At 43.4% G+C, this 25,667-nt stretch overlaps 2 protein-coding genes across 2 annotated transcripts; both read left to right on the top strand.

The window, feature by feature from the left end:
- Nucleotides 1–1,649: 1,649 nt before the first annotated feature.
- m6pr (mannose-6-phosphate receptor (cation dependent)) lies at nt 1,650–8,622 on the top strand. Its single transcript, XM_035756600.2, has 7 exons — nt 1,650–1,988; nt 3,271–3,449; nt 3,810–3,976; nt 4,162–4,271; nt 4,467–4,597; nt 4,993–5,119; nt 6,234–8,622. Exons 1-7 carry the CDS (start codon nt 1,983–1,985, stop codon nt 6,354–6,356), a joined length of 843 nt encoding a protein of 280 aa, XP_035612493.1. The 5' UTR covers nt 1,650–1,982; the 3' UTR covers nt 6,357–8,622.
- An 8,553-nt stretch (nt 8,623–17,175) lies between these two features.
- LOC118371226 (polyhomeotic-like protein 1) lies at nt 17,176–25,416 on the top strand. The gene is made up of 15 exons (XM_052489164.1): nt 17,176–17,358; nt 17,967–18,088; nt 18,491–18,604; nt 19,410–19,475; nt 19,603–19,746; nt 19,832–19,996; nt 20,128–20,209; nt 20,345–21,054; nt 21,137–21,278; nt 21,499–21,677; nt 21,819–21,885; nt 22,223–22,310; nt 22,465–22,636; nt 23,807–24,047; nt 24,461–25,416. The coding sequence occupies exons 2-15, from the start codon at nt 17,972–17,974 to the stop codon at nt 24,610–24,612; spliced, it is 2,439 nt and encodes an 812-aa protein (XP_052345124.1). The 5' UTR covers nt 17,176–17,358; nt 17,967–17,971; the 3' UTR covers nt 24,613–25,416.
- Nucleotides 25,417–25,667: the final 251 nt, after the last annotated feature.

Below are 25,667 nucleotides of genomic sequence, written 5' to 3'. Positions count from 1 at the left end.
GCTCTGCGTGATGATGCACATGACTGGTCCATTCAGGCCTTGAACATATTATTTATAAAATGCCTAATGACTTGTAAGTAAATAAAGACGGACAACATGATTGTATTTTATATTCTATATCAACTATATCATCCTATACACCCCTACACACACACTATTTTTTAAGCTTCTGCTACTCTCTGTTTATTATCTATGCATAGTCACTTTAACTCTACCTACATGTACATATTACCTCGAATAACCGGTGCCCCCGCACATTGACTCTGTACAAATACCCCGTATATAACCTCGCTACTGTTATTTTACTGCTGCTCTTCAATTATTTGTTACTTTAATTTTTTACTTAACAGTTATTTATCTTAAAACTGCATTGTTGGTTAAGGGCTTGTAAGTAAGTATTTGTAAGGTGTATGTTCGGCACATTTGACAAATAAAATTTGATTTGAAGCTCTGCATTGCTGAAGCCATTAATGTTGTTTGACAGATTTACACTGGCTAAAGTAATGGGAAAACATGAGACAATGGCGAGGGTTTCAATTCAAAACATCACTTGCTGTGTGATATTTGTTCGTTCTTGCCACCCTTACCAAGCACTTCCCAACTACAAATTCCCAAATCAGCTGACAGGGTTGTGAAGCCGTTGAAGGAGGAATATGACCACTATTGTGCTGCTTCACAGCAAGCGAAATGGAGGAATCCGGGAGAAAGAGAGCGTGTTTGTTTGAAATGGAAAAAACGTTGTGGTAGCTTTGATAAAGAAGAACATCAAGACAAAATAGCTGCTTTACAAGTGGGATGCACTGTTGAGTGCTACATCCAGAGGGGTTTGTGAGATTGTGACAGCCGGTAACTGATGTCTTGAGATGTTGCTTCAATATATCCACATAATTTTCCTTTCCTCATGACGCCATCTATTTTGTGAAGTGCACTAGTCCCTCCTGCAGCAAAGCACCCCCACAACATGATGCTGCCACCCCCGTGCTTCACGGTTGGGATGGTGTTCTTCGGCTTGCAAACCTCCCCCTTTTTCCTCCAAACACAATGATGGTCATTATGGCCAAACAGTTATATTTTTGTTTCATCAGACCAGGGGACATTTCTCCAAAAAGTACGATCTTTGTCCCCATGTGCAGTTGCTAATGGTAGACTGGCTTTTTTATGGTGGTTTTGGAGCAGTGGCTTCTTTCTTGCTGAGCAGCCTTTCAGGTTATGTTGATATAGGACTCGTTTTACTGTGGCTATAGATACTTTTGTACCTGTTTTGCTCCAGCATCTTCACAAGGTCCTTTGCTGTTGTTCTGGGATTGATTTTCAATTTTCCCACCAAAGTACGTTCATCTCTAGAAGACAGAGCGCATCTCCTTCCTGAACGGTATGACAACTTTGTGGTCCCCTGGTGTTTTATACTTGGTTACTATTGTTTGTACAGATGAATGTGATACCTTGCTCGATTAAAAAAAAAAATCTCACTATTTAGGAGTGCAAAAGCAATTGAGTTATTGCACACACATGTCACAGAGTAGGTGTTCCCTAACATAAATATGCAGATGTATACTAGAACGCGCCAATAGGAAATCGCTAGCACGTGCTTGCTCTGCCCACTACGACTCATTTGATACGACAAGCTGTGGTCTATCTTGGTTTAGTTACATCTTTGCTACAGTCACATGCGTTTCCTTGTTTAGTTCCACTTCCGCATCTCACATAAAGTAACGCTAGACGCTGTATAATGATGTTATAGCATAAATCGTTTACTTTAAAGTACATTTTATAGCGGACTGTTAACGAACATGATTTCGTAATTGTGCGTGATCGAAATTGATTACCAGGTGTTATTCTGTTGTATTTGCAAGACAAAACAGGGGACAGTGTCCAGTTTAGGTAGCTTAGCTTTCTTTTGCTAGCTACTTGATCAGCTTGGTTGTAGCCATTTCAACCTAACCCAACCAACATTTCGGAATAACTGGCTACATCTTTTCGGAATGAAGGTATGTCTAAAAGTTGTGTTACAGTATCAGCCGCGGCTAGGGATGGATTCAGGATGCGTAACGTTCTAAAACGTTTCAAAAGTTGCATGACAGCTGCTTTGTTAATTACAGCTTTATCGTCTTTTTCGCAATGATTTACGGCATCTACCACGGTGTTCAGTTTATCTTCGACAGTTTTGCCTTGAGCGCTCACGGAACGTTGCAGAAACCATCCTGAATGTACCTTAAGTCATGGGTGTGCAAGTCAAGATTGCGGGATAGTTTCATTTCCTCCTGCAAACAGAGATGTTATGCCGCATTTAAAACAACTGTAAACTCGGAAATCTCAAACTGCTGAGCGTTCGAGACAACTGGGAAGAAGTTTCTGGAAAGAAACGAGCTCCGATCGTTATTTTTTTTTAAACTGTCCGCCTAATTCTAACTGGAACTATAACTAGGGCCTTTTTCAAGAGCTCCCGAGTTGTAGATCACTGACGTCATGATTTTACTTGGTATTTTTCCGTGTTCCCAGTTCTCTTGAACGCACCATTTTTGAAAGCAGCTTTGCTGCGTCATTTTACTTGTCAGAGTTCATTTGGTCTGACTCGCTGTTGTAGTAGAGTTTTGTCTTGGTAGGCCTACTTGCTCATGAGATGTGTCTCTGTCTTAGGAATCACAGAAACAGTGACAGTGTACAAAACAATAGGACACCTTCCAAATATTGAGTTGCACCCCCATTCTCAGAACAGCCTCAATTAATTGGGGGCATGGACTCTACAAGATGTCGAAAGCGTTCCACAGGGATGCTGGCCCATGATGACTCCAGTGCTTCCCGCAGTTGTCAAGTTGGCTGGATGCCCTTTTGGGTGAAGGACCATTCATGATATTCACAGAACTGTTGAGCGTGGAAAAACCCAGCAACAGGAAAAACCCCATTCAAAGGCACTTAAATCTTTTGTCTTGCCCATTCACTCTCTGATTGGCACAATCCATGTCCTTAAAAATCCTTCATAAACCGGTCTCATCCCCTCCATCTATATTAATTGAAGTGGATTTAACAGGTGACATCAATAAGGGATCATAGCTTTCACCTGGTCAATATGTAATGGAAAGAGCATGTGTTCCTAATGTTTTGTACAATCATTGTAAATATCACATGGCAGGTGTTTTTTCTCAGTAGTCCTACAGCGTCACTGTGTCAAATGAATTGGTTAGGCAATGAATCAGTCATGCAGTGAAACATACCAAATAATCCTTACTAAGTATATTATTTCAATCGTGGACCATTATATATTTCCCCCAGGTGTCCATGTCCCCCCCCCACACAGCGACGTCTGTGCGGCTGTTAGTTCTGGCTGTTCAGCTGGTCCTGTTGGTCTGTGGAAGCCAGGCCAGTGACGACACCAAGAGGTGTAAGCTGTTCTCTGAGTCCCCGGCAGAACGGAAGGTCCTCAGTCTTCTAGAACCGCTCACCAACAAGACGTAAGGAATGACCGTTTTAGAAATGGAAGAAACATATAAATATCTGTGGTATATCCTATTGCTTTACCAGGTGAGGGGTATCAAAGCAATTGTTTATCAGCCAAAAAGTAAGACTCCACACACACTGACGTCCATTGCTTGTGGAGATGAAATTATACTTTGTCAGCTGTCATAGAAATTAGCCTTGCATGATGGTATAAAAGGTTATTGTTCAGCAGTCAGGCCACATTAAGCTTGGAAACTCCCTTAGTTTTCATGTTCCAGAGTGTTAATTTTAGTCTACCTCACTCATGTAACATCACACGTAACACTTATACAAGGTAAAGTTACCTTTTTTTTTCACGGTTCCCTTGGTTACAGTTTCTCTGTGGCGACGACAAGCGACAAGGAGAGCTACACGTACCAGTTCCAGGTGTGTGGGGATGCGGGGAAAACGGTAGGAGCGGGACTCGTTCAGATCGACCATACCGAGAGAAAAGTTGAGACTGTGCTTGGCCTGTACACTGTAACACAGGCCATCGGAGGAAGTAAGAATGTCCAGGTTCTATATCTAATTTTTTTTTGTCATGTGGCGGTCTTATCAGTGTGTTATATTATAGTATCTCTGTAAGTCAGCTCTAGCATGACCAGATATAGTGATGCCCTTTCTCCCCTTCCATCTCTCTTGCTCACTCTTTCTCTCTCGCTCTCTGCTACCCATCACCCCCTACAGGTGACTGGGTGATGTTGATCTACAGCAACGGCACCAAGTATGATGGCCACTGTTCCAAGGAGATGAGGAAAGCCATCGTCATGATCTCCTGCAACAGAGGAGTGGAAATGGTGAGAGAGGGAGGGAAGGGAGGGTTTGGTCCGTATTCTTCAATGTCTGTAGATCACTGTGGTGTGATGATTTGACTTGCCTATCTCCCTCTCTCCCTGTCATACACTGATGCACACCTCTCTACATCCCCTCCTATTGTCTTCCCTCTTGCTTAAACCTCTGTCTTTCTGTCACTCTCCCCATGTATCTCTTAGGGGAAGCTGGAAGTGGTGTTGGAGGAGAGGGAGAGGGACAGGGACTGTTTCTATCTGTTTGAACTGGACTCCAGTGCGGTCTGTCCCGCTCTGCCATCCCAGCTCAGTGCAGGCTCCATAATACTCATCATGTTAGTACTAAGATTATGCATCCTTCCTGATTACACACATTCCGGTGACTACAGAAATACTCAGACTTATCCCCAACCCGCTGGCTGACACGCAGGGTAGCAACCAAAGCTCTCCATTTCTCTCTCCAACAAATACCCAATACCCTATGAAATGGACTTGTCATTCGCTCACAACAAACAAAGCTACAAGACCAAGCAAAACAGATCATATTTACATTTATTGGTATTCATTATAATAATGGTCTCTTATTTCCTCAATGCTTAACACCGCAGAACACCAGAATAATTATCACTGTGAATCATTGTGATGTTTGTTAATGTGTCAATTAATGGGATGGGTTTCCAACTGGGGATTTGACACCTTTTTAAAATGTTTATTCATTCCTCTGTCCCAGTGGGTTCGTCCTCTTGTCAGTGTACCTCATTTGTGGATTCCTCTACCAGCGGTTGATTGTCGGGGCCAAAGGGTTGCAGCAGTTCCCCAACTATGTCTTCTGGACGCAGGTTGGCAACCTGGCAGCGGTGAGTGTTTGTAGAAGTCACATCACTGTCTCACGTCAGGCGGCGTCACTACTACGTGAAGCTCGTCCCTCAACCGTTCTGTCTTGTAGGACGAGGACCTAATCGAAAAAAATCTAGATTTTGCTCATCCGCCTAACACTAATGGCTAATTCTGAAAATCGCTCCTCTCTTGGTAGCTATGATGTGCTGGCTACTACGGCATATCCTGCTCGGTCAGCTGAGCAAACTTGCTCCAGCTAGCTGCCCAGTGCAAGGTGTTTGAATGGCCATACAGTAGCTAGTTTGCCAGCTTGTTGATGAAGTACGGCAGCAAAGTTCTGGGACTGTTCTCAGAAATCAGTGTGTATCTGATTCGGACAGACGGCACTGTGCCTCGCTACTTCGGAACATTTGGCCAACTCGATAATGTCGCAGAGGGCAGTAGAACTCGGCGAGCTAATGACGGCAGAACAGATATCATGAAAACGAATTTGTCCATTAGCTGGAACTTCACTGCACTAGCTAACTAGAGGGAGTATATTCAGCATGGAGTGTGTGAACTGGTGTTGTTAGCATTCCAGCCTTTCATTTCATATGGATTGATTTGAGACTGGTTCATGAAGCAGACAGCTAGCAAATGTCTGTGCACATTTCGAATTTCATAAATACTGATTCTAGCACCACAAAATACCTAGCTAGAGAATTGGGTAGTGAAAACTTGCTCATGAAAAAACATCAATATTAGCCACGGGTTTATTGTTTTTGGTATGATTAACTCTGACTCTTTTTGAGGATGAAAGGGGGTTTAGTGGACTATGTCAACTTGGTAACGTTTTCAAGCTTCTTTCTAGCTAAGCCATGAGTGTTTGCGAGTTATCAGATAGCACAACAGCCATCTGCACTGAACTATCTGACGTGAGACTATGGACATCACATATCTCTCTGGTACAATCCCAAACCAAACCCTATCCCCTACGAGTGTTTTAGGTTGGAAGAGGTTATATGGGTTGATTTGGGATTCAGGGTCTATGTTGAAGGCCACAATTATGCATTACTTGAGGGCACCTAGCTGTTCTTTTGAGGGCTGGGATTGGCTAGTCAGTCATAACTCTCACTCTCTCTCCCTCACCCTCAGGATGGATGTAACGTTGTATGTAGAACACAGGGCCCCGAAGAGGAACCTCCCACATACAGGGGTGTGTCCACAGAGCCAGAGGAGGAGCCAGAAGAGAGGGATGACCACTTGCTTCCCATGTGATCTGATGTCAGTAGTGGGAGGGATCTATCCCGTGTGAAGCTTTTGACACTTCGGATAGATATTGCCCTTAGGCATAGATCTAGGATCATCACTTATTCTCTCCAAGTCCGGAGAAACGTAAAACTGACCTCAGTTCAGTGTCTAGGCGCAACGTCATCCTAGTTCATTTTGACAGTTTCAGGGATGAGTTTAGAGGTGGGCACACCAGTTTATGGAAGGCTGGAGGATTTGTGACATCCAGGATTCCTAAACACTTAGTTCATTATATTATATGGTAAGTCACCTGCCCTGGTTTGCATGGCCCAGGCGTCATTATTTGGAGGTGGCAACAAAACCTGGATTTTTCCTTTCATGAACTGGAGTGGCCACCTCTGGATGGAGAGTGACGTCTCACAGACTCTGTTACATCTGGTTCATCTGGCACAATACAAGGTGTTGTTACTAGTTAACGCAGCCACAAAGTCTTGAAACCCCACCGATTTCTACAATGTATCTTTTAAACCTAACTAACCTTAAACAAACGGATAACCTGATTTCCAACCCTGACCTTTAAATTGAGACCAAAAGCACAATTTTGTTTTCATGATTTTTTTACAGTGGCGCCAATTTTGACTTTGTGACTGTGTTATCTAGTGGAAACCGTAAGGCCTTTCTACATGACTGACGTGTTACTGCTGACACAATGCAACCATAGGAACAGTTTCTAACACTCCCATCCAGTTTGTTTCAGTAGCTGATGGCTGTGTACTGACTCGTAGGTCACACTTTATTTGAAGGTCTACTTATACATTGCTTAGAATAATTTTTACATAGTAATATCACAGTAAGTGAAAAAGCAGGCTTTTGTTCACGATTTATATGCTTACAGGTCATTGTAATAAATTGTTTACATTTAAAACAGATATGATTACTATTGTTAAGAAGGAAATAAACACACTATCACTTAGCCTAAAATGTATGAATTGGTAAAAATATTGAATAATGACCTTCAAATTCAGTTGGACTACAGTACAGAGCCATTTCATCCAATGCACTGCGTTGCTATTTTAGAGTAGGATGCACATTTACTCTGTGTTGCTATTTTAGAGTAGGATGCTGACTGGGCCTTGACCAAAATGTACTTCTGACCCGTTCTACCTTTTCCTTAGCTATTTGAAGAGTAGGGTTGGAACCTAATCCATTTGAATTCTGTTCCCATCAGTTCACTTCCTATGTTGACAAAATTGAAATGGCATTGACCCCAAACTATGGTACTAAGTAGTAGCTGTGTTCATAACCAAGTGGGAAGGTGGTATTTACCAGTTGTGATGTCGTAAATACCAGTTGGATATGTTTTACGTTCTTTGAATTTGTTGGGAAACGCTGATTGGCTAATGGCCAACAGGTGGCGTCAACTGTAAATTAAAAGTACAGCTTTCATGCTTGTAAACAAATTAGTGGTCAAAAACCATATTAATATATTGTTTTTTATAAATAATGCTTTGTTGCATTTAACAGCCAAAAATTCTATTATCGAGGTAATTTTCTTATAGGTGACGTCGGAGGTCACCATGAGGGAGAAGTCGGAGCTCAGGGATGATAAGACAAGTTTCCCATGAGTAATTACGAGTTGGAATGGTGTTCAAGTGGGTTTTTCCCAGTCATGTAGTAAATGCCACCTTCTCACTTGGTTATGAATGCAGTGTTAATGATACTGAGGACATTGATGATGATTTTGTAATATAATGCTGTGATTGAACAGGTCCTTCATAAGGCAACAGAAGGCACTTTGTGTTAAACAGTAAAATGGAGGAACTTAAGTAATTTATATAATCATGAAAAATACACATGTACTCTCTGTGACATGTGGGTGAATGTTTTTATTTTTGTTTCTTTGTGGTGTTTTAAAAACAAAAAAACTTAGCCCATGGCACTCGCTTAGTTCAATCAAGACCTGAAAGATGGCATTAGTTAGACCTGACCCAGAACAACAGGCCCCAATGAGAAATGAAATGGATCAGAACTAAACCAGGTCTGGGTTCAAAAGATTTGGTCAGTTCTGACTTTGGCTTTAGTTTGTGATGCTGTTTGTACTTGCAGAAGAGGGGAAGAGTAAATGAGAATTTGATTAGTTTGTTTTGTGCTTTTGCATCTAATTAAATATGAATTATGTTTTATTACAGTTCTGAATCTGTCATGTATGACAAGTTTTAGTGTGCTGGCGTGTTTGCAGGGACAATTAACTCCCAACGCAATGTGAAACATAATAAATATATTTTTAAAACGATTGTTCTTTGTATGTACTGATAAAATATTATTTATATTTAAGCAATAAGGCCTAAGGGGGTGTGATATATGTCCAATATACCACTGCTAAGGGCTATTCTAATGCACGGCGCAACGCAGAGTGCCTGAATACAGCCCTTAGCTGTGGTATATTGGTCAAATACTGTACCACAAAAACCCCAAGGTGCCTTATTGCTATTATAAACTAGTTACCAATGTAATTAGAACATTAAAAAGTAATTTTTGTCATACCAGTAGTATACGGTCTGATATACCACAGCTTTCCGCCAATCAGCATTCAGGGCTCGAACCATCCCAGTATATAAACATGATCTAGATAATCTTTATTTTTTTCTTTCCAGTTTAATAAGTCATATACTAAACCTAAACATACTACCTAATTAATAATAAAAATCACAGTTATTGAGGTTTAGTTTCTCTGGAATTTGAGGTTGAGGAGGGCTAAGTAGCAAGCCAACCACCTGGAGTAGGGCCCTCAGCTTGTCTATCTCAGCCTGGACAGAGGGCTCTATCTGCAGATGAGTCCCTGGGAGGGTTCCCTCCCTGGTGGTAGTGTCTCACAATCATCACTGCTCTCTTCATCTGAGAACACTTTTCTACCTCCCCCTCCCTATTCAGAATGTACATGTAGGTCTGGACCTGGTAGCTGTACTGGTTACTGTTGGGAATTGTAGTGGCCAGTTTCCCGGTAGTGCTTTTGCATTCGATCACAAGCTGTTCACATTTCTTCTTTTCAGCGGCTTTTCCATTTTTTCCAGAATTGCCCGTCTGGATTTGGGCCAGGAAGTCCAACCTTCCGCTGAGGAATCCATACTAAACTTTTGTTGCCTTTGGTGTATGATGCGGTCATGGTTCCACCTGACCCGTCCTCTCCCAGCTCATGAAAGAACTTGAGCATTTCCCACTCCTCTGCTTTATTCTGGAAGAACATACCGAACCTCCAAGGCCCGGGTGACACTCCGTTCCTCCAAAACACTGACTCGTCACAATAATCTTTGCTCTCAATGTCTTTCACATTCACTCTGGTTCCTTTAGTCACTATCGAAGACCCCCCCCCACCTCCAACCTAGCCCAACTCCTGGTGGCAGCACTGGTGTACATCGTCGCTGGTGAGACAGCCATATCACCCATGTACCTATTCCTCAGCCCGTGTTGGTCTTGCTCCCCCTCCAGTGTTTCCTACGCTGTTCTTCATCATTCTCTTGGTCAAAGAAGAGGAGTTTTGTGATTTGAAGGACCTGGCTGTCCCTTTTAACCTCCCGGCAGCCCAGTCGAGGAACGGCTTTGAACCGGATGTTAAAGTGTTCCAGGTCTGGGATGATGGCCTGGACATCCTGGATTCTGCTCTCCATGTTAGCCAGCTCAATCATCTGTGGGGTTAGGACACCTTCAGGGAGCCTGACGCTCAGTGATTTCATTAGCTGGAGGTAGTCCTGCTGGGTTAGATATGTCTTCTCCTGGTCTTCCACCAACCACGGTGCTATCTCCTCTCTGTCCTACCTCATTCTCACCCCCTCCTCCCAATCCATCTCTCCCTCCACCTCTTATACCCAAACCTCCATTACCTCTCCCACCCACCGCTCTGTTCACTCTTTCTCTCTTCTCTATCTTCAGTTCTACTGGTTCTACATCTCCCTGGCCTAGACCGTCTGTATGCGCAGTCACCCCCTTCCTCTCCTTCCTCCTCTCCCTCATCTCCCTGGACCTCTGGCCCTTACTTTGAGTTCTTCTCCTCCATTTCCTATCCCTTCGACCTTTCCATTCTCTCTAACATTTATTTTCCATTTGTGACATTTATAATTGATTTGATTACTAGCTCTGTTCCTCCGCCTCCGCCTGCATACCCCCTGTATTTACTCCATGCTGCTCCTACTCTGCCTCCCCCCTTTCCAACACCGGTCTTTGCACCCTTTCCTCCAATGTTTTCCTGACCTAGAGCACATTTATCTGCCCTACTCCCCCTCCTCTTCCCCTTAACTGGAGGTCTTAATTCCTCACCTCATTCCCCACTACCTCCTTTCCCCCTTGTCTGTCGCTCTTTCACTCCTCTGTGTCCCATTCTTCCTCCTCTGCCAAAGCTACGATCTCATGTGGAAGCCTGTCATGTTGGCCAGAGTTACGGTCAGAAACTCTAGCCTCTGTAGTGGATGGAAATGGAAAATAAAAAGAAAGACCCGTTTGGTTTGATGAAGTGACTCACAATCAGACAAACCTCAAAGTAGAGAAGACTGGGATCTGCCAGCCCACTATTTCACAATATCTTCTCTCACTCTTGTCAGTTTATTTTCTCCATGACAGTGTTGTAATCATTGTCATATGCCTAAAAGAGGCAACTCCCAATGTAAAGTGGTGTGGACCTATTGATACAAAAACATAAATGACATCAAATTTCATCCTTTCTGATAAAAATGCCTCTAAAATCAACAACAATGACTACAAATAAAAGAAACACAAAACATACATCAATCTTTTTCCAGAGCAGTTAAAGATATTGAACTGGCCCCAAAGTAGTTACAAATGCGTAACATATCGTAGAAATTGGAATTTGTAACATCACATGAATTGCAGGAAAAAATAATGTTGCAAGATGTAAAATATCATACGAAATGGATGACTTTATTCTCGGGGACCTGTTTTGGCTCGTGAGCTCTACTTTCAAAACTACTGGCTGAAATGATAAAGATTACACATTTCCCTTTTATGTTGTATAAAATAGCAAAGTAGACCTTCTTAATCACTGAAATAGGTAGGCAAAACAATAAACTTTACTTACACACAAGTATAAAAAATAGTGATTTTCAAAGGTATTGGGACAGTGATTATTTTTTGTTTTGGCTCTTCACTCCAGCACTTTGGATTTGAAATGATACAATAAAGTGCCGACTGTCAGGTTTAATTTGAGGGTATTTTCATCCATATTGATGAAACGTTTAGAAATTACCACACTTTTTGTACATAGTCCCCCCTTTTAGGAGACCTAAAGTATCGGGACAAATTCACTTGTGTATTAAAGTAGTCAATTTGGTCCCATATTCCTAGCACGCAATGATTACATCAAGCTTGTGACTCTTCAAACTTGTTGGATGCAGTTGGATGCATTTGCTGTTTGGATGCATTTGCTGTTTGTTTTGGTTTGTGTTTTGGTTGTGTTTCTGATCATTTTATGCCCAATAGAAATTTATGCTAAATAACGTATTGTGTCATTTTGGAGTCACTTTTATTGTAAATAATAATAGAATATGTCTCTAAACACTTCTACATTAATGTGGATACTACCATGATTACGTATAATCCTGAATGAATCGTGAATAATGAGTAAAAGAGTTAAGACGCACAAGTAGAGTATCAACCCCCCCCCCCAAAAATGCTAACCTCCCCTCTTATTGTCATGGTGTGAGATGTTAGCATGTCTTGGGGGTATGCTATTTGTGCGTCTTAACTTTTTTACTCATTATTCACGATTCATTCAAGACTATCTGTAATCTTGGTAGCATCCACATTACTGTATAAGAGAGGATTTGACAGGTGTAAGCAATATGGTGAAACGTATTCAGAGACTATCAGAGGGCAATGTGGAGCTATTGCCATATTACTAACAACTGTCAAATTGTCTTAGAGCTCCACAAGTGCATGGGTTTTAGGGTCTAGGAGTCCATTTTGGATTGGCCTACTGTTTTTATTTTAAAAAATGTATTAACAATAAATCAATACAGGAAGTACATGTGGAAACAAGTATATATACACAATATACAGAGGACAATTGGGCTAGGGGCACGGCTAGGGGGTACAATATCACATTACACAAGGACCTTAAGGGACATACAGACACTTATTATTCTAACAGCTTTCTTGTTAGTAGAGTATTTAATTGTCTTACAATACAGTTCAATGTATTTTTGAATGGTAAGAAAATGTGGTGTTGGTTTGTAAATACATTTGTGAATATGAAATTTGGCCAAAAGAATAATGAAATTAATGACATAAAATGTTTCAGCTTATTTCTATCATAGGTAAAGAATCCAAGCAGTACATCTCTCCACATTAGTGTAAGATCTTCATAAATGTTTTCAATTATAAATCTACTGATGTCTTGCCTCAGTTTTCTTACATGAATACAATGCCAAAAAAGATGCAACACTGTTTCTGGGTGGTCATTACAAAAGGAACAATTTGAGTTGATGTTTTCCTTAGACTTCTTCATATAGTGGTTGGCAGGATAATATTTATGAATCATTTTAAAGGAAACTTCCTTCATTTTGTTAACAATTAGGTTTGTGTGTGGCAACATCCAAACTTTTTTCAACAGATATTATCAATAAATCCATTCCAATAAGGCTTGACATAAGGTACAACATGCTGCTGAAATAGATAAAACATCCTGCTGAAACAAGGTTCGTATCGCTCCGTTGTTGAATGGACCAAAGAGAAACTAATCTTTCCTACTGATGAGTCAACAGGGTTAATAGAAGGTAGGCTCTGAGGGTCAGGTCTTTCCTACTGATGAGTCAACAGGGTCAATAGAAGGTAGGCTCTGAGGGTCAGGTCTTTCCTACTGATGAGTCAACAGGGTTAATAGAAGGTAGGCTCTGAGGGTCAGGTCTTTCCTACTGATGAGTCAACAGGGTCAATAGAAGGTAGGCTCTGAGGGTCAGGTCTTTCCTACTGATGAGTCAACAGGGTTAATAGAAGGAAGGCTCTGAGGGTCAGGTCTTTCCTACTGATGAGTCAACAGGGTCAATAGAAGGTAGGCTCTGAGGGTCAGGTCTTTCCTACTGATGAGTCAACAGGGTTAATAGAAGGTAGGCTCTGAGGGTCAGGTCTTTCCTACTGATGAGTCAACAGGGTCAATAGAAGGTAGGCTCTGAGGGTCAGGTCTTGACATGTTCCTGAATAACATAGCAACACCTGAGGGAATGGCATCTAAAACAATTGCAAAATCTTTAGGTGTTATAGGTATCTTGTAAAGTGATAAGAATCCTTTATAACTGAGTAAAAGACCCTCTGCATTTACCAGTTGGCTCACCAATAGGATATTAATTCAGAACCAATATTCTAAAAACAAATAACTATTTTTATACAATATATTCCGATTATTCCATATATAATATCTGTGTGGAGAAAAATTATGCTTATAAATTAAGGACCATGACAAGAAAACCTGGCGATGAAAAGCAGAAAGTTTCACTGGAACTTTGCCAATATTATAATTGCAAACCAACATGAAGTTAAGGCCACCAAAAGTAGAGAAGACATAGAAGTGGGTCTTCTTAGGAATTGTTTTATCCAATTAATCTTAAGTATTATTTAAGGTAGTAAAGTCCAGAAAATTCAGCCCAGCATTCTCATAAGTGTTCATTACAACAGTTTTCCTAATGTAATGGGTACGGTTTCTCCACAGAAAGTTGAAAAGCATCTGGTCTATCTCTTTGCTTATTTTACATTACATTTACATTTAAGTCATTTAGCAGACGCTCTTATCCAGAGCGACTTACAAATTGGTGCATTCACCTTATGACATCCAGTGGAACATCCATTTTACCATCATGATATGAAGATAGAGCGCCATATGTTAGTCTAGAGATACCTTCAGCCTTGGTTATTAGGACTCTTCCTTTTAAAGATAAGTCCCTCTGTAGAGTCTTAATAGCCTTACAGAAAAAATCCCCAAAGCTAAGTCTCAAGGGAGTGGAAGAGGAACTGATGCTCTACTATGTCAAATCCTTTATAAAAAAATAATAATCATATGAAGCTGTCCTCGGTTATTAGGTCTGAGTAGTCATGTTCGTCTAATACTAGTCTGATTGTAACGTTCGTTGTCTTCCTCTGATGAGGAGTAAGAGAGGTCGGACCAATTTGCAGCGTGGTAAGTGTCCATTTTAATAAGACAAACTGAACACTACAAAAATACAAAATAACAAAGTGAAACAAACGAAACAGTCCCGTGTGGTAACAAACACTGACACGGAAAATAATCACCCACAACTCAAAATTGAAACTAGGCTACCTAAATATGGTTCTCAATCAGGGACAACGATTGACAGCTGCCTCTGATTGAGAACCATACCAGGCCAAACACAGAAATAGCTAATTGTAAAAAAAATGAACATAGACAACCCACCCAACTCACGCTCTGACCATACTAAAACAAAGACATAATAAAAGAACTAAGGTCAGAACGTGACAGTACCCCCAAAGGTGCGGACTCCGGCCGCAAAACCTAAACCTATATTGGAGGGTCTAGGTGGGTGTCTGTCCGCGGTGGCGGCTCTGGCACGGGACGTGGGCCCCACTCCACCATAGTCCTTCTCCGTCTCTTTACCCGCCTCCGTGGCCTCTTTAACGCGGCGACCCTTACCGCCGACCTCGGACTGGGGACCCAAGCCACAGGTCCAGAATGGATGGGAGATTCCGGCAGCACCGGACAGGCGGGAGACTCCGGCAGTTCTGGCGTGAAGGGCGATTCCGGCAGCGCCGGCGATCCCGGCAGCTCCTGGCTGACTGACGGCCCCGGCAGCTCAGAACAGACAGGAGACTCCGGCAGCTCCGGACAGACGGGAGACTCCGGCAGCTCCGGACAGACGGGAGACTCCGGCAGCTCCGGACAGACGGGAGACTCCGGCAGCTCCGGACAGACTGGAGACTCCGGCAGCTCAGAACAGACGGGAGACTCCGGAAGCTCCGGACAGACGGGAGACTCCGGCAGCTCCGGACAGACGGGAGACTCCGGCAGCTCCGGACAGACGGGAGACTCCGGCAGCTCCGCACAGACGGGAGACTCCGGCAGCTCCGGACAGACGGGAGACTCCGGCAGCTCAGGACAGACGGGAGACTACGGCAGCTCCGCACAGACGGGAGACTCCGGCAGCTCCGGACATACGGGAGACTCCGGCAGCTCAGGATAGACGGGAGACTCTGGCAGCGCTGGGCAGGAGGAAGACTCTGACAGCACTGAGCAGGCGGGAGCACCTGTAGGAAGGAGATGGAGAGACAGCCTGGTGCAGGGGGCTGCCACCAGAGGGCTGGTGCGTGGAGGTGACACCGGATAGACCGGACCGTGAAGGCGCACTGGAGCTCTCGAGCACCGAGCCTGCCAAACCCTACCTGGCTGAATGCTCCCCATAGCCAGGCCAGTCTGGCGAACCGGGGACACCATGGGTAGGGCTGGTGCCACGTACCCCGGCCCGAGGAGACACACTGGAGACCAGCTACGCTGAGCCGGCTTCATGGCACCTGGCTCGATGCCCACTCTAGCCCGCCCAATATGAGGCGCTGCTACGTACCGCACCGGGTTATGCCTGCACACCGGGGACACCGTGTGCCTCACGGCATAACACGGTGCCTGCCCGGTCCCTCTCTCTCCACGGTAAGCACGGGGAGTTGGCGCAGGTCTCCTACCTGACTTCGACACACTCCCCGTGTGCCTCCTCCCAAGAAATGTTTGGGATTTCCTCTCGGGCTTCCAGCCACGCTGCCTCCTCATACCACCACCTCTCGGCTTTCGCTGCCTCCAGCTCAGCCTTGGGGCGGCGATATTCTCCAGCCTGTGCCCAGGGTCCCTTTCTGTCCAGAAAAGAACTAAGGTCAGAACATGGCACTGATATTGTTAGAAATATGTCTGTTCCTCATAAAGCCAGACTGTGTTTCATCAATGATTGCATCCAGGACTTATTTGATTATTTTTGCAAGTGGTAAGCCTAATATCTTATAGTCATTATTAAGAAGACAAATTGGATGCCAGTTATTGATGAGCAGCACTTCTTTTTTAGGCTTAGGTATCAGTGTTATTAACCCCTGAGTCATTGTAGGAGGGAGAACATTGTTTTTAATACTCTCTAAAAAAAAGACTTCAAATAGGAAGGGAGCTACTTGTTCAGAAAATAATTTGTAAAATTCTGATATAATTCCATCAATACCTGGTGATTTATTGTTCTTTAGATGTTTGATAGACTCTATAATCTCTTCAACTTTGATGAGTTCATCACACTGTTTAGATTCTGTGCCACTGATAGAGTGAACATTATTCAGTGAGTCAAAAACATATATGTGGATTCCTGACAGTACGTAGAGCTATACAAATTTCTGTAAGAATTGCTACAGTATTTAGCGATTCAATTTTGGGTCATCTGTAATAACACCATCAATGTTTAACTTGTGGATAGTGTTATTTGTAGAGTGAAATCTCAAGTCTAAATAAATGGGATGAATTCTGTTCTCCCTCCTCAATCCATGTTTTCCTAGATCTAATAAAGACTCCTTCTGCTTTGAATCTATATATATTATCCAGTTAATTTTGTAACTCAATCAGTTCCATCTTCTCCTCCCAGAGAGGCCTGCTGGGGACCTCTGAGAAAGGGACGTTATCTTAATGATCACCTTTTCCTTCTCAGCTCTTCTGGTCTTAGCAAGATTACTACCACATTTTCTAAGGTATTTGGACACCTAAAATTTAAAGAGCTCGCAGTTCTTGCAATAATTGGATTGGCCTACTGTTCTGTCTCTGATGCATCTCAATGACGTAATTTTTGGCGCCGGAAAGGAACGGTAAAGAAAGAGAGGGGGCGGGATTTTTCTCATCTGCCTCACCGTTGTTTGCTTCAAACAATAATCTGAAAAATATCACCAAAGATTCCTTCCAAAAGCAAATTGCGTAAAACGTTTACGGATAAAAGCTGGATTTTATATTAAAAAAGTACAAATAAAGGTCCAGGAGGTTGAGGTAAGAGAAAGATTTCACAAAGTCTTGCGGTTAACTTATTATCTAGCTCTAGCTAGCTATGCTAACGTTAGCCATATGCACTGTTGCTGCAATGATCTCGCCTAGGTTTTGTTCTAATGCAACATTGCCAGTCATTGAAAGTAAATTATATAACTAGCTAATATCAAAACGCAATTGGCAGTCCTTAATTTTGAATGTCTATTTTAACGTTGTAAACGTTTGGAAGAGCAACTTTTTGTCCGTCCTTGTTCCCTTCTGGCTGCATCCCTCGGTCATCGATCATGTTGTTGACAGCCAGCCAGCCTCCTACCGCTAATGACAATTTCACCCATTGCATTCGCTAGCTAAAAATAGCAACTGCAAAAACATACAGCAAGATATAGCTTTAGCAGTTATGGCCAGTTAATTTATAGACTAGATTAGAACGTGATAACTAGGTAGGGGTCTATTGAGGTCAAATGTGTGATACTGAGAATATAGATTTCTAGGTTATACAATTACTTTGCAATTGTTATGGTATATATGTTAATATAAGAAAGAAAAATAATGATTTGACAGTACTGTAAGAAATTAGTGCATGATTTGATTGACATTTGTGTTTTGTGCAGAGAGCATGGATGCAGGTGATGACCAGAACACAGGCTCTACCAATGGGAATGCTCCGTCTGCTGGGAACACCCGCCCTCCCCAGATAGCCCACATGTCTCTGTATGAGAGGCAAGCTGTGCAGGTGATTTTATTTTAAAAAGCCTGCTGCATGAATCATTATCTTTGATAACAGGGTGACTGTCTGCACTGAATGTTGAACAACTAGCCTTGCCTAGGAATGGCCAGTCAAGAAGAGCATGTGCATACTTGAGGGTTGCTGGTATAAAATCCTAAATGCAATTGCCTGCAGTTGTGCCCTGGAGCAAGGCACTTAACCTCCCCACAACAACAGCTCCCCGGGCACCCAGTGTCGCAGCCCCCCGCACCTCCAGAAAATACCTGTGTGTGTGTCTTTCGTAGTGGTTGGGTTAAAAGCGGAAGTCAAATTTCCTTTGGACCTTGTGTGTATTTGAACAATGAAGTGATGTTAATCTTAATGAATATGATGTTGAGGATGATGATGGTGGTGATTTGTACTCTCTAGGCCCTTCAGGCGCTGCAGAGACAGCCGAACGCAGCCCAGTACTTCCAGCAGCTGATGCTGCAGCAGCAAATCAACAGTGCCCAGCAGCTTCACAACCTGGCTGCCGTGCAACAGGTAATAATAACACAATAATAACGGGTAGCACAACAGCTAATAACACAATGAAAGGTAACAGAACAGGCAATAACACAATAATAACAGGTAATAACACAATAACAGGTAGCACAACAGGTAATAAGACTAATGGGTAACAGCTAATAACACAGTAGCAGGTAATAACAGGTAATAACACTATTATACCATGGCATTGTTGAATACTTGTTTCTGATTGGCTTGAATGGCATTCAGGAGCATGCATTATTTCCCTATAACACACTGTAGAATTCAATGGCTGTAGTTCATTCTTGCATGTTCTGTTTGAGCTGCTTTTGAAAGCAAAAGTTGAATTGAAAGCATTGGTATTGTTGAATTCGATGTTCATAGTAGCAAGCTAGGCATGATGTTTTGGTTAGCTAAACTAGCAAGTTTGTTTGTTTACTAAGACAACTGTAGCTATCTAGTAAACTTGCTAGCTACTTCAGTGGATGTTGAACACATTTCTACCCGCAAATTAACACATGTCTAGCAGTAAATGTGTTAAATTATAGCCATGGTATAAAAGGGATAATCAACTCAGGACTTTGCGTTCTCTGGAAAATAATGCAACCCCGTGGAAGGTCAGTTCCACTTCACTAGCGCATCGTGGAACACACGTTCCATGTCATTCATTATTTTCCATAGAACGCATCACCCGTCGTTAGTTATCCCTTACATAGCAGGTTAGTTATCCCACAATAACACTAAGCAGAGGAATGCACTGCCACAACGTTCAAAGTTTTTACTTTCTCTTGACCTCTTTCATTTTGTGTTTCTCTCTCAGGCCACCCTCGCTGCTAGTCGCCAGTCCAACTCTCCCAACCACAGTGTCTCCCAAGCAACCACCACTGTAAGTTTCACAGTCAATATTTCAAATAAAACATGGCAAGCGCTGTTATCCTTAATTGCAGTTTCTTAGCTTCTTTCTTTGAGATTCCTGACATATGGCAGCGTCAACATTTTCCCTCTTGTCACAGGTCAATCTGAGCACCACCTCTGGGGGAGGGACCATGACCAATACCCGCCCCCTCGGCCCTGCCACGTCAGTGACGTCATCAGCTCTCAGCCAATCAGTGCTGCTGGGTGGGAACTCAGCCGGGCAGGGCCAGATGTACCTGAGAGTGAGTTGAACGAGGAGAATACTTTTTTTGTCAATTGAGAAGGAGCCTCTTTATATTCAATAACCTCTGACCTATGAGCCCACAGGTCAACCGCTCCCTCAGGGCACCCCTCGCAGCCTCCCAGCTCATCTTCATGCCTGGTGGCACAGCAACGGCTGCTGTGGCGACAGTTGCGCAGCAACAGCCTCAGCAACAACAGCAGCAACAGGAAGTCCATCCCACCTCCAATGCCCAATCCGACAATGACCAGGTAGTAACCACTTCCTGTTGTGAGAAGCATTTTTTTTCAGTCAACATTTGTCTGTAATTAAGATTTTGCACAGATAATATTGTTTCTAATGGTTTGCCTTATTTTCTCTCTCCCTGTACTAACTCTATCAGGTGCAGAACCTGGCTCTCCACTGTATCTCCACTCCCAGAGTGGCCGCAGTGAAGACGGAGTTTCCAGACAGGAGAGACGCAGGTGAAAGGACTTATCTTTGCCTCCAATATGCAGACACAATTCTTTATCAATTTGTGTGCCACTAAGATGCAAAGAACTGTCTCTCTTATTCCAACTTTAAACATGCTTTAAACTCTCTCTCTCTCCCTCTATCAGCCAACTATTCTTTTAGTCAACAACAACAACAGCATTCTCAGCAGCAACAGCAGCAGTTCTCTCAGAACACCCAGCAGCAACAGCAACATATGGCCAACAAACTGACTAGCTACACTCATCCCACTGCTCTCCCCAGTATAAATGTCAAGACTGGAAACCAGCTGAATATGGCCCCAACCGCTGCCAGCTCAGTTCCTGCCTCCTCCTCCCCCTCTCCCACGCTCCCTCTCTCCCAGCTCCTCATCTCCCCCACAGGCCTTTGTCAGGCCCGGGCGGTAACCACAGTTACCCCTGCTGCCACGGTAACGCACATCCTAGTCCCCACCTCCAACGTTCCTACTTCCTCCCAGGGCTACCCCATAGGTTCAGTCGCTCCCAAAACTAACGTCAACACCCAGACCTTGGTGGTGCAGCCACTGCAACAGTCCAACACTAACATGGACAAGGTGAGCCACAGCTCTGGCCCTGTGCACATACAGCCCAAAACCTCACAGGGTCACCGCTTACCTGTCCAGCTTCCCCCACGCCACCCTCCACCTATCCTCCCGGCTCCGCCCAACACGGGGGGCCACCACCCGCCCCATGTCCCAGTCCAGCTGGTGGGAGCTAGGCAGGGCTCAGTAGGAAACTCCCAGGCTTTGGCACAGGCCCGAAGCTGCTGCCCCCAGGACAACGGCACCGCTATAGCCTCTACTGGAGGGAACACCACGGTAACCCTCTTAGATACTAAAAGAGTTGGGATGTGTGTGTGGGTGTGTGTTAATCAAAACTTGTCTCTTCCTGTTGGATCAGGCAAAGCCTGCAATTGGCTCATTGAAGAGGAAGTCGGAAACTGATGCAACCAATGAGATGGCAGTCGAACCTTCCCAACTTTTCTGTCCACCAATGAGAGATTCTGCCCCTCCTCTATCTCCCGCCCCCACGTTGGACTCAGGTAAGATGTCTGAAGACATAATGTATGTTCTTGTTTAGTTGAATCCTATCTAAGGTTGGCAATCGCTTGATACAAGGATTTAAGGTTAAGTTGTAAAACTTAGATTCATATTTGATAAATTCATGTTTGTTTTTTGAATTAATAGTGTAAAAAATCTGACATTTCACCCACACTCTTTTCTACCCTGGTTCCCTCACTTCCTCTCTCTCCTTTTCTCCAGCTCCTAAAGTGTTGCCAGCCTTCTCCTCTCCCCCCACCCTGTCTCTGCCTCTGCCCCTGTCTCGGGGAGTGGGGGGTCAGGGAGACAGAGCCCCTCTGCCCCAGGCGGTGGTCAAACCTCAGGTCCTCACCCACCTCATAGAGGGTTTTGTCATCCAGGAGGGAGCTGAGCCTTTCCCTGTGAGTTCACATACCTGGCTAGCACCTAGCTACCTGCTTACCATGGATCAGGAGAGGAGATGTGGTTTTGTTTGCACAGAACTTTGCTTTAGGGCCAGAACATATTCTTCTCTAACACCCAAACTTGACATCGATTGACAGGTGACTGGGCCAGTGAAGGAGCCTCTAGCAATGGGTGTTCAGCAGGCTGACAATGGAGGCCCTGCAGGTTAGTGGGTGGTATATTTTCTACCTTCCTTAAAGAATACACTCCATACCAGCTGACAAATGCACCAGCCTTTATTTTGATTTGATTCTGCCTCTGATCCAGTTGTCTGTGAGAGGTTGCAGTACTATAGCTTGATTCTGTACAGTAGTTGTCATCCCTAGCATAGGAGGCTGGTGGGATGAGCTATAGAGGATGGAATCATTGTAATGTGTTTGACAACGTTCCATTTATTCCATTCCAGCCATTACAATGAGCCCGTCCTCCTATAGCTCCTCCCACCAGCCTCCTCTGACCCATAGTCATCTCTGTACTAACAGTCTGACTCTCTCCTCACCAGTGTTGAAGTGCGAGTACTGTGAGAGCTTGGCTCCAGCCAGCCAGTTCAGGGGCTCCAAAAGGTTCTGCTCCAAGACCTGCGCTAAGAGGTACCCTAGCCACCTCACCTGTCTTCTTACTATATCACACACCTCTCTGACCAGAACAGGTCTACACTTTAAAGTCAGCACTGTTGACATCACATTTTTGTCCTGGGTGCAGCCAACACTATTGACTCCTTGTGCTTTGTCCACTCTTCTCCAGATACAATGTGAGCTGCAGTCATCACTTCCAGGTCAGTAGGGGGCGCGCTTCTGCACGGCCGCCTTGTCCTCCCGTTCCCCCAGATAACATCGTCAGACGCAGGGGTCCTCGCAGGAGTAGCTCGGAGATCGCCTGCGCTAAAATAGCCGGCAGACATTTGCCTGTCAAGGAGGTAAAGGGGATGTTTCTGATCCATGAAATAGAAATGTTGTTGTTGTTTACTCCTGCTGTTTCAAGTTTGAATGTCACATACACAAGTACAGTGAAAATAGTTTCCAACCAGCTCTAACCCCAACACTGCAGTAATCAATAACAATGTAATACTAAAACTAAAAAGGTAGAACTGAAACACACCAGATAGAAGAACATGATAAAGTAAGTAAGCATACTATACTGAACACAAATATAAACACAACATGTAAAGTGTTGGTCCCATGTTTCATGAGCTGAAATAAAAGATCCCAGAAACTTTCCATACCCTCAAAAAGCTTATTTCTCTCAATTCTTTTGCACACATTTGTTTATATTCCTGTTAGTGAGCATTTCTCCCATGTCAAAGTATTTCCATCCACCTGACAGGTGTGGCATGTCAAGAAGCTGATTAAACAGCATTATCATTACACAGGTGCACTTTGTGCTGGGGACAATAAAAGGCCATCTAAAATGTTTTGTTTTGTCACACAACACAATAGAGACGTCACAAGTTTTGAGGGAGCGTGCAATTGGCATGCTGATTGCAGAAATGTCCACCAGAACTGTTTCCAGATCATTTAATATTCATTTCTGTACCATAAACCGCCTCCAACTTTGTTTTAGAGAATTTGGCAGTATGTTGAGTGGTCAGCTGATGTCAACATTGTGAACAGAGTGTCCCATGGTGGGGTTATGGTATGGGCAAGCATAAGCTACGGACAATAAACACAATTGCATTTTATTGATGGCAATTTGAATTCACAAAAATAGAGTGATGAGATCCCGAGGACATTGTTTTGTTGTTGTTGCTATCTTTGGCCAAAAGATGCTTATCTGTACTCCCAGTAGGGAAATCCATAGATGAGGACCTAATGAATTTATTTCAGTTGACTGATTTCCTCATATGAACTCTAACTCAGTAAAATCAATGAAATTGTTGCATGATGTGTTCATAGTTTTCTTCAGTGTGTATGTATAATATACATACATACATACATACATACATACATACATACATGCATACATGCATACATGCATACATACATACATACATACATACATACATACATACATACAGGGTCAGTTCCAGTACCATATTTAAACTGCAGGCCTACATGTATGACGCTCTTCTCTCTATGATTGGCTGTAGTGTCGTTCTGAGTCCAGTCGCTCAGAGGATGTGTCCAGCTGTGACGGAGAGGAGGAGGAGGAAGATTCCCCATCACTCTCCCCTAGCTCCTCCCTCTCCTGCCCTAGGCCCGCCCACTGTGATCCCCATTTGGATGACTCAGCTCAAGGCAGCCTCCCATTGGATGAGGCCAACTTCCTGTCTGGGAGCCCCGCCCATTGGGGTGTGGAGGAGGTCTGCAGGTTCATCTCTTCACTACAAGGTCAGTACTCATTCATTAACAGTCAATGAAGTAAACAATGAATTAAGAGTCTTCATAGTAGGGGAATCTGTAAAAATGGAACCCATGGCCAACTGGTCAATTAGATCAGGGTTTCCCAAACTGGGTCCTGGGGGCACGTTTTGGGTTTTTCCCTTGCACGACACAGCTGATTCAAATGTTCAAGCCTGAGATGATGAGTTGCTTATTTGAATCAGCTTCGAAGTGCTTGGGCAAAAACCTAAATGTGCATCCAGGGGGGCCCCAGGACCCAGTTTAGGTAACCCTGAATTAGATCAAAGAATCCAACAGTTCTGGTTTGTCCATAACCCATGCCAAAGTGTATTTTAGGTTGATGTTCATTGCTAGTGAGCAGTCCCTTTTCATAACGTATTCACTCTCTCCTCCCCTCCCAGGTTGTGAGGACCTGGCTGCCCAGTTCCTGTCACAGGAGATTGATGGACAGGCCCTGCTGCTACTCAGAGAAGAACACCTAATCTCCACCATGAACATCAAACTAGGACCCGCCCTCAAGATCTGTGCCTTCATCAACAGCCTACGAGACTGACGGGGGAGGGAGGAGGAAAAGGGGTTTCAATGAACTTGAAACTGGGACCCACACTAAAGACTTGTATTAGTGACATTCAAGCCTGAGACCAAGACTGAAAGAGAGGGGAAAATGGGGGTTGATTTTTATCATAAACATCAATCATTTTAGAGACTAGATGAAGAGAAGGGGGTTAAATATAGGTAAGTGGGGAAATAATTAGAATATGCTTTGACTTTACTGGACATTGATTGTGCAAAAAATCTGTTATGAGTGAGAGGTGAGCATGAGCATTAGATAGTCTGTCTTTAGAGTTCATGTTTGTGAGGTAAACTGACAAAGCATGGGTGAGTTCATGTATGTGTGTGTCTGTCAGTAGAAACATATACATACTCATTTGACACTGCAAACGTGGGCACCTACAGTAACCGTGGCTAGCTAGCTAGGACAGTTCAAGTTGCCTTTTTCTACATTTCAACGGTGCTATAACCATAGTGTTATTATTGGAGATGGTCCATTTCACTTTTCTTTTTACAAAGTGGATTTGTAATGTTAATGTAGATGCCAGGCTCTAATCAAGTGTATGAAAGGACATTGAAGAGCTTTAACAAATCATTTTTTTATTTCACCAGATATGACTCTTTTACAACTTTGATCTTTTGTACTACAATCAAAGTTATTATTTTGTTGTGGAAGTTTTTCATGGAGGGGGATGTAGTGAGTATTAGTAACTGACTGAACTACCTGAATATGGTTATTTGTCCTGAGAGGGGAGATACTCTGTGTATGCAGTACTACCAATAAACACCTGTTACTGGAACTATGCTCTTTAGCTCTGAGTGTTGTTTGTATATGGCTGCTACAGACTGTCAGGGCTATTCAATGCCGGTCCTGGAGGGTGGAAACACTTCTGCTTTTTGTTTCTACTTGGTAGTTAATTGCACTCACCTGTTGTCCCAGGTCTGAACCAGTCCCTTATTAGGATAGGATGAAAACTAGAAATGTTTCAGCCCTCTGGGACTGATACTACACTGAACAAAAATACAAACACAACATGTAAAATCTTGGTCCCATGT

Source organism: Oncorhynchus keta, chromosome 31 (assembly GCF_023373465.1).
Source record: "Oncorhynchus keta strain PuntledgeMale-10-30-2019 chromosome 31, Oket_V2, whole genome shotgun sequence".
Lineage (NCBI taxonomy): Eukaryota > Metazoa > Chordata > Actinopteri > Salmoniformes > Salmonidae > Oncorhynchus > Oncorhynchus keta.
Note: the sequence above shows the minus strand (reverse complement) of the source record. Positions and strands in the feature narration are given on the sequence as shown.

Excerpts from the sequence above, each read along its gene's own strand:
- m6pr (XM_035756600.2), top strand. Across the intron at positions 4,598-4,992 it reads GGCTCCATAATACTCATCAT|TGGGTTCGTCCTCTTGTCAG; the intron begins GTTAGTACTAAG and ends CCTCTGTCCCAG. Across the intron at positions 5,120-6,233 it reads AGGTTGGCAACCTGGCAGCG|GATGGATGTAACGTTGTATG; the intron begins GTGAGTGTTTGT and ends CCTCACCCTCAG.
- LOC118371226 (XM_052489164.1), top strand. The coding sequence starts at position 17,972 with ATGGATGCAGGTGATGACCAGAACACAGGCTCTACCAATGGGAATGCT. Across the intron at positions 18,089-18,490 it reads ATGAGAGGCAAGCTGTGCAG|GCCCTTCAGGCGCTGCAGAG; the intron begins GTGATTTTATTT and ends TGTACTCTCTAG. Across the intron at positions 21,678-21,818 it reads AGGGAGCTGAGCCTTTCCCT|GTGACTGGGCCAGTGAAGGA; the intron begins GTGAGTTCACAT and ends ATCGATTGACAG.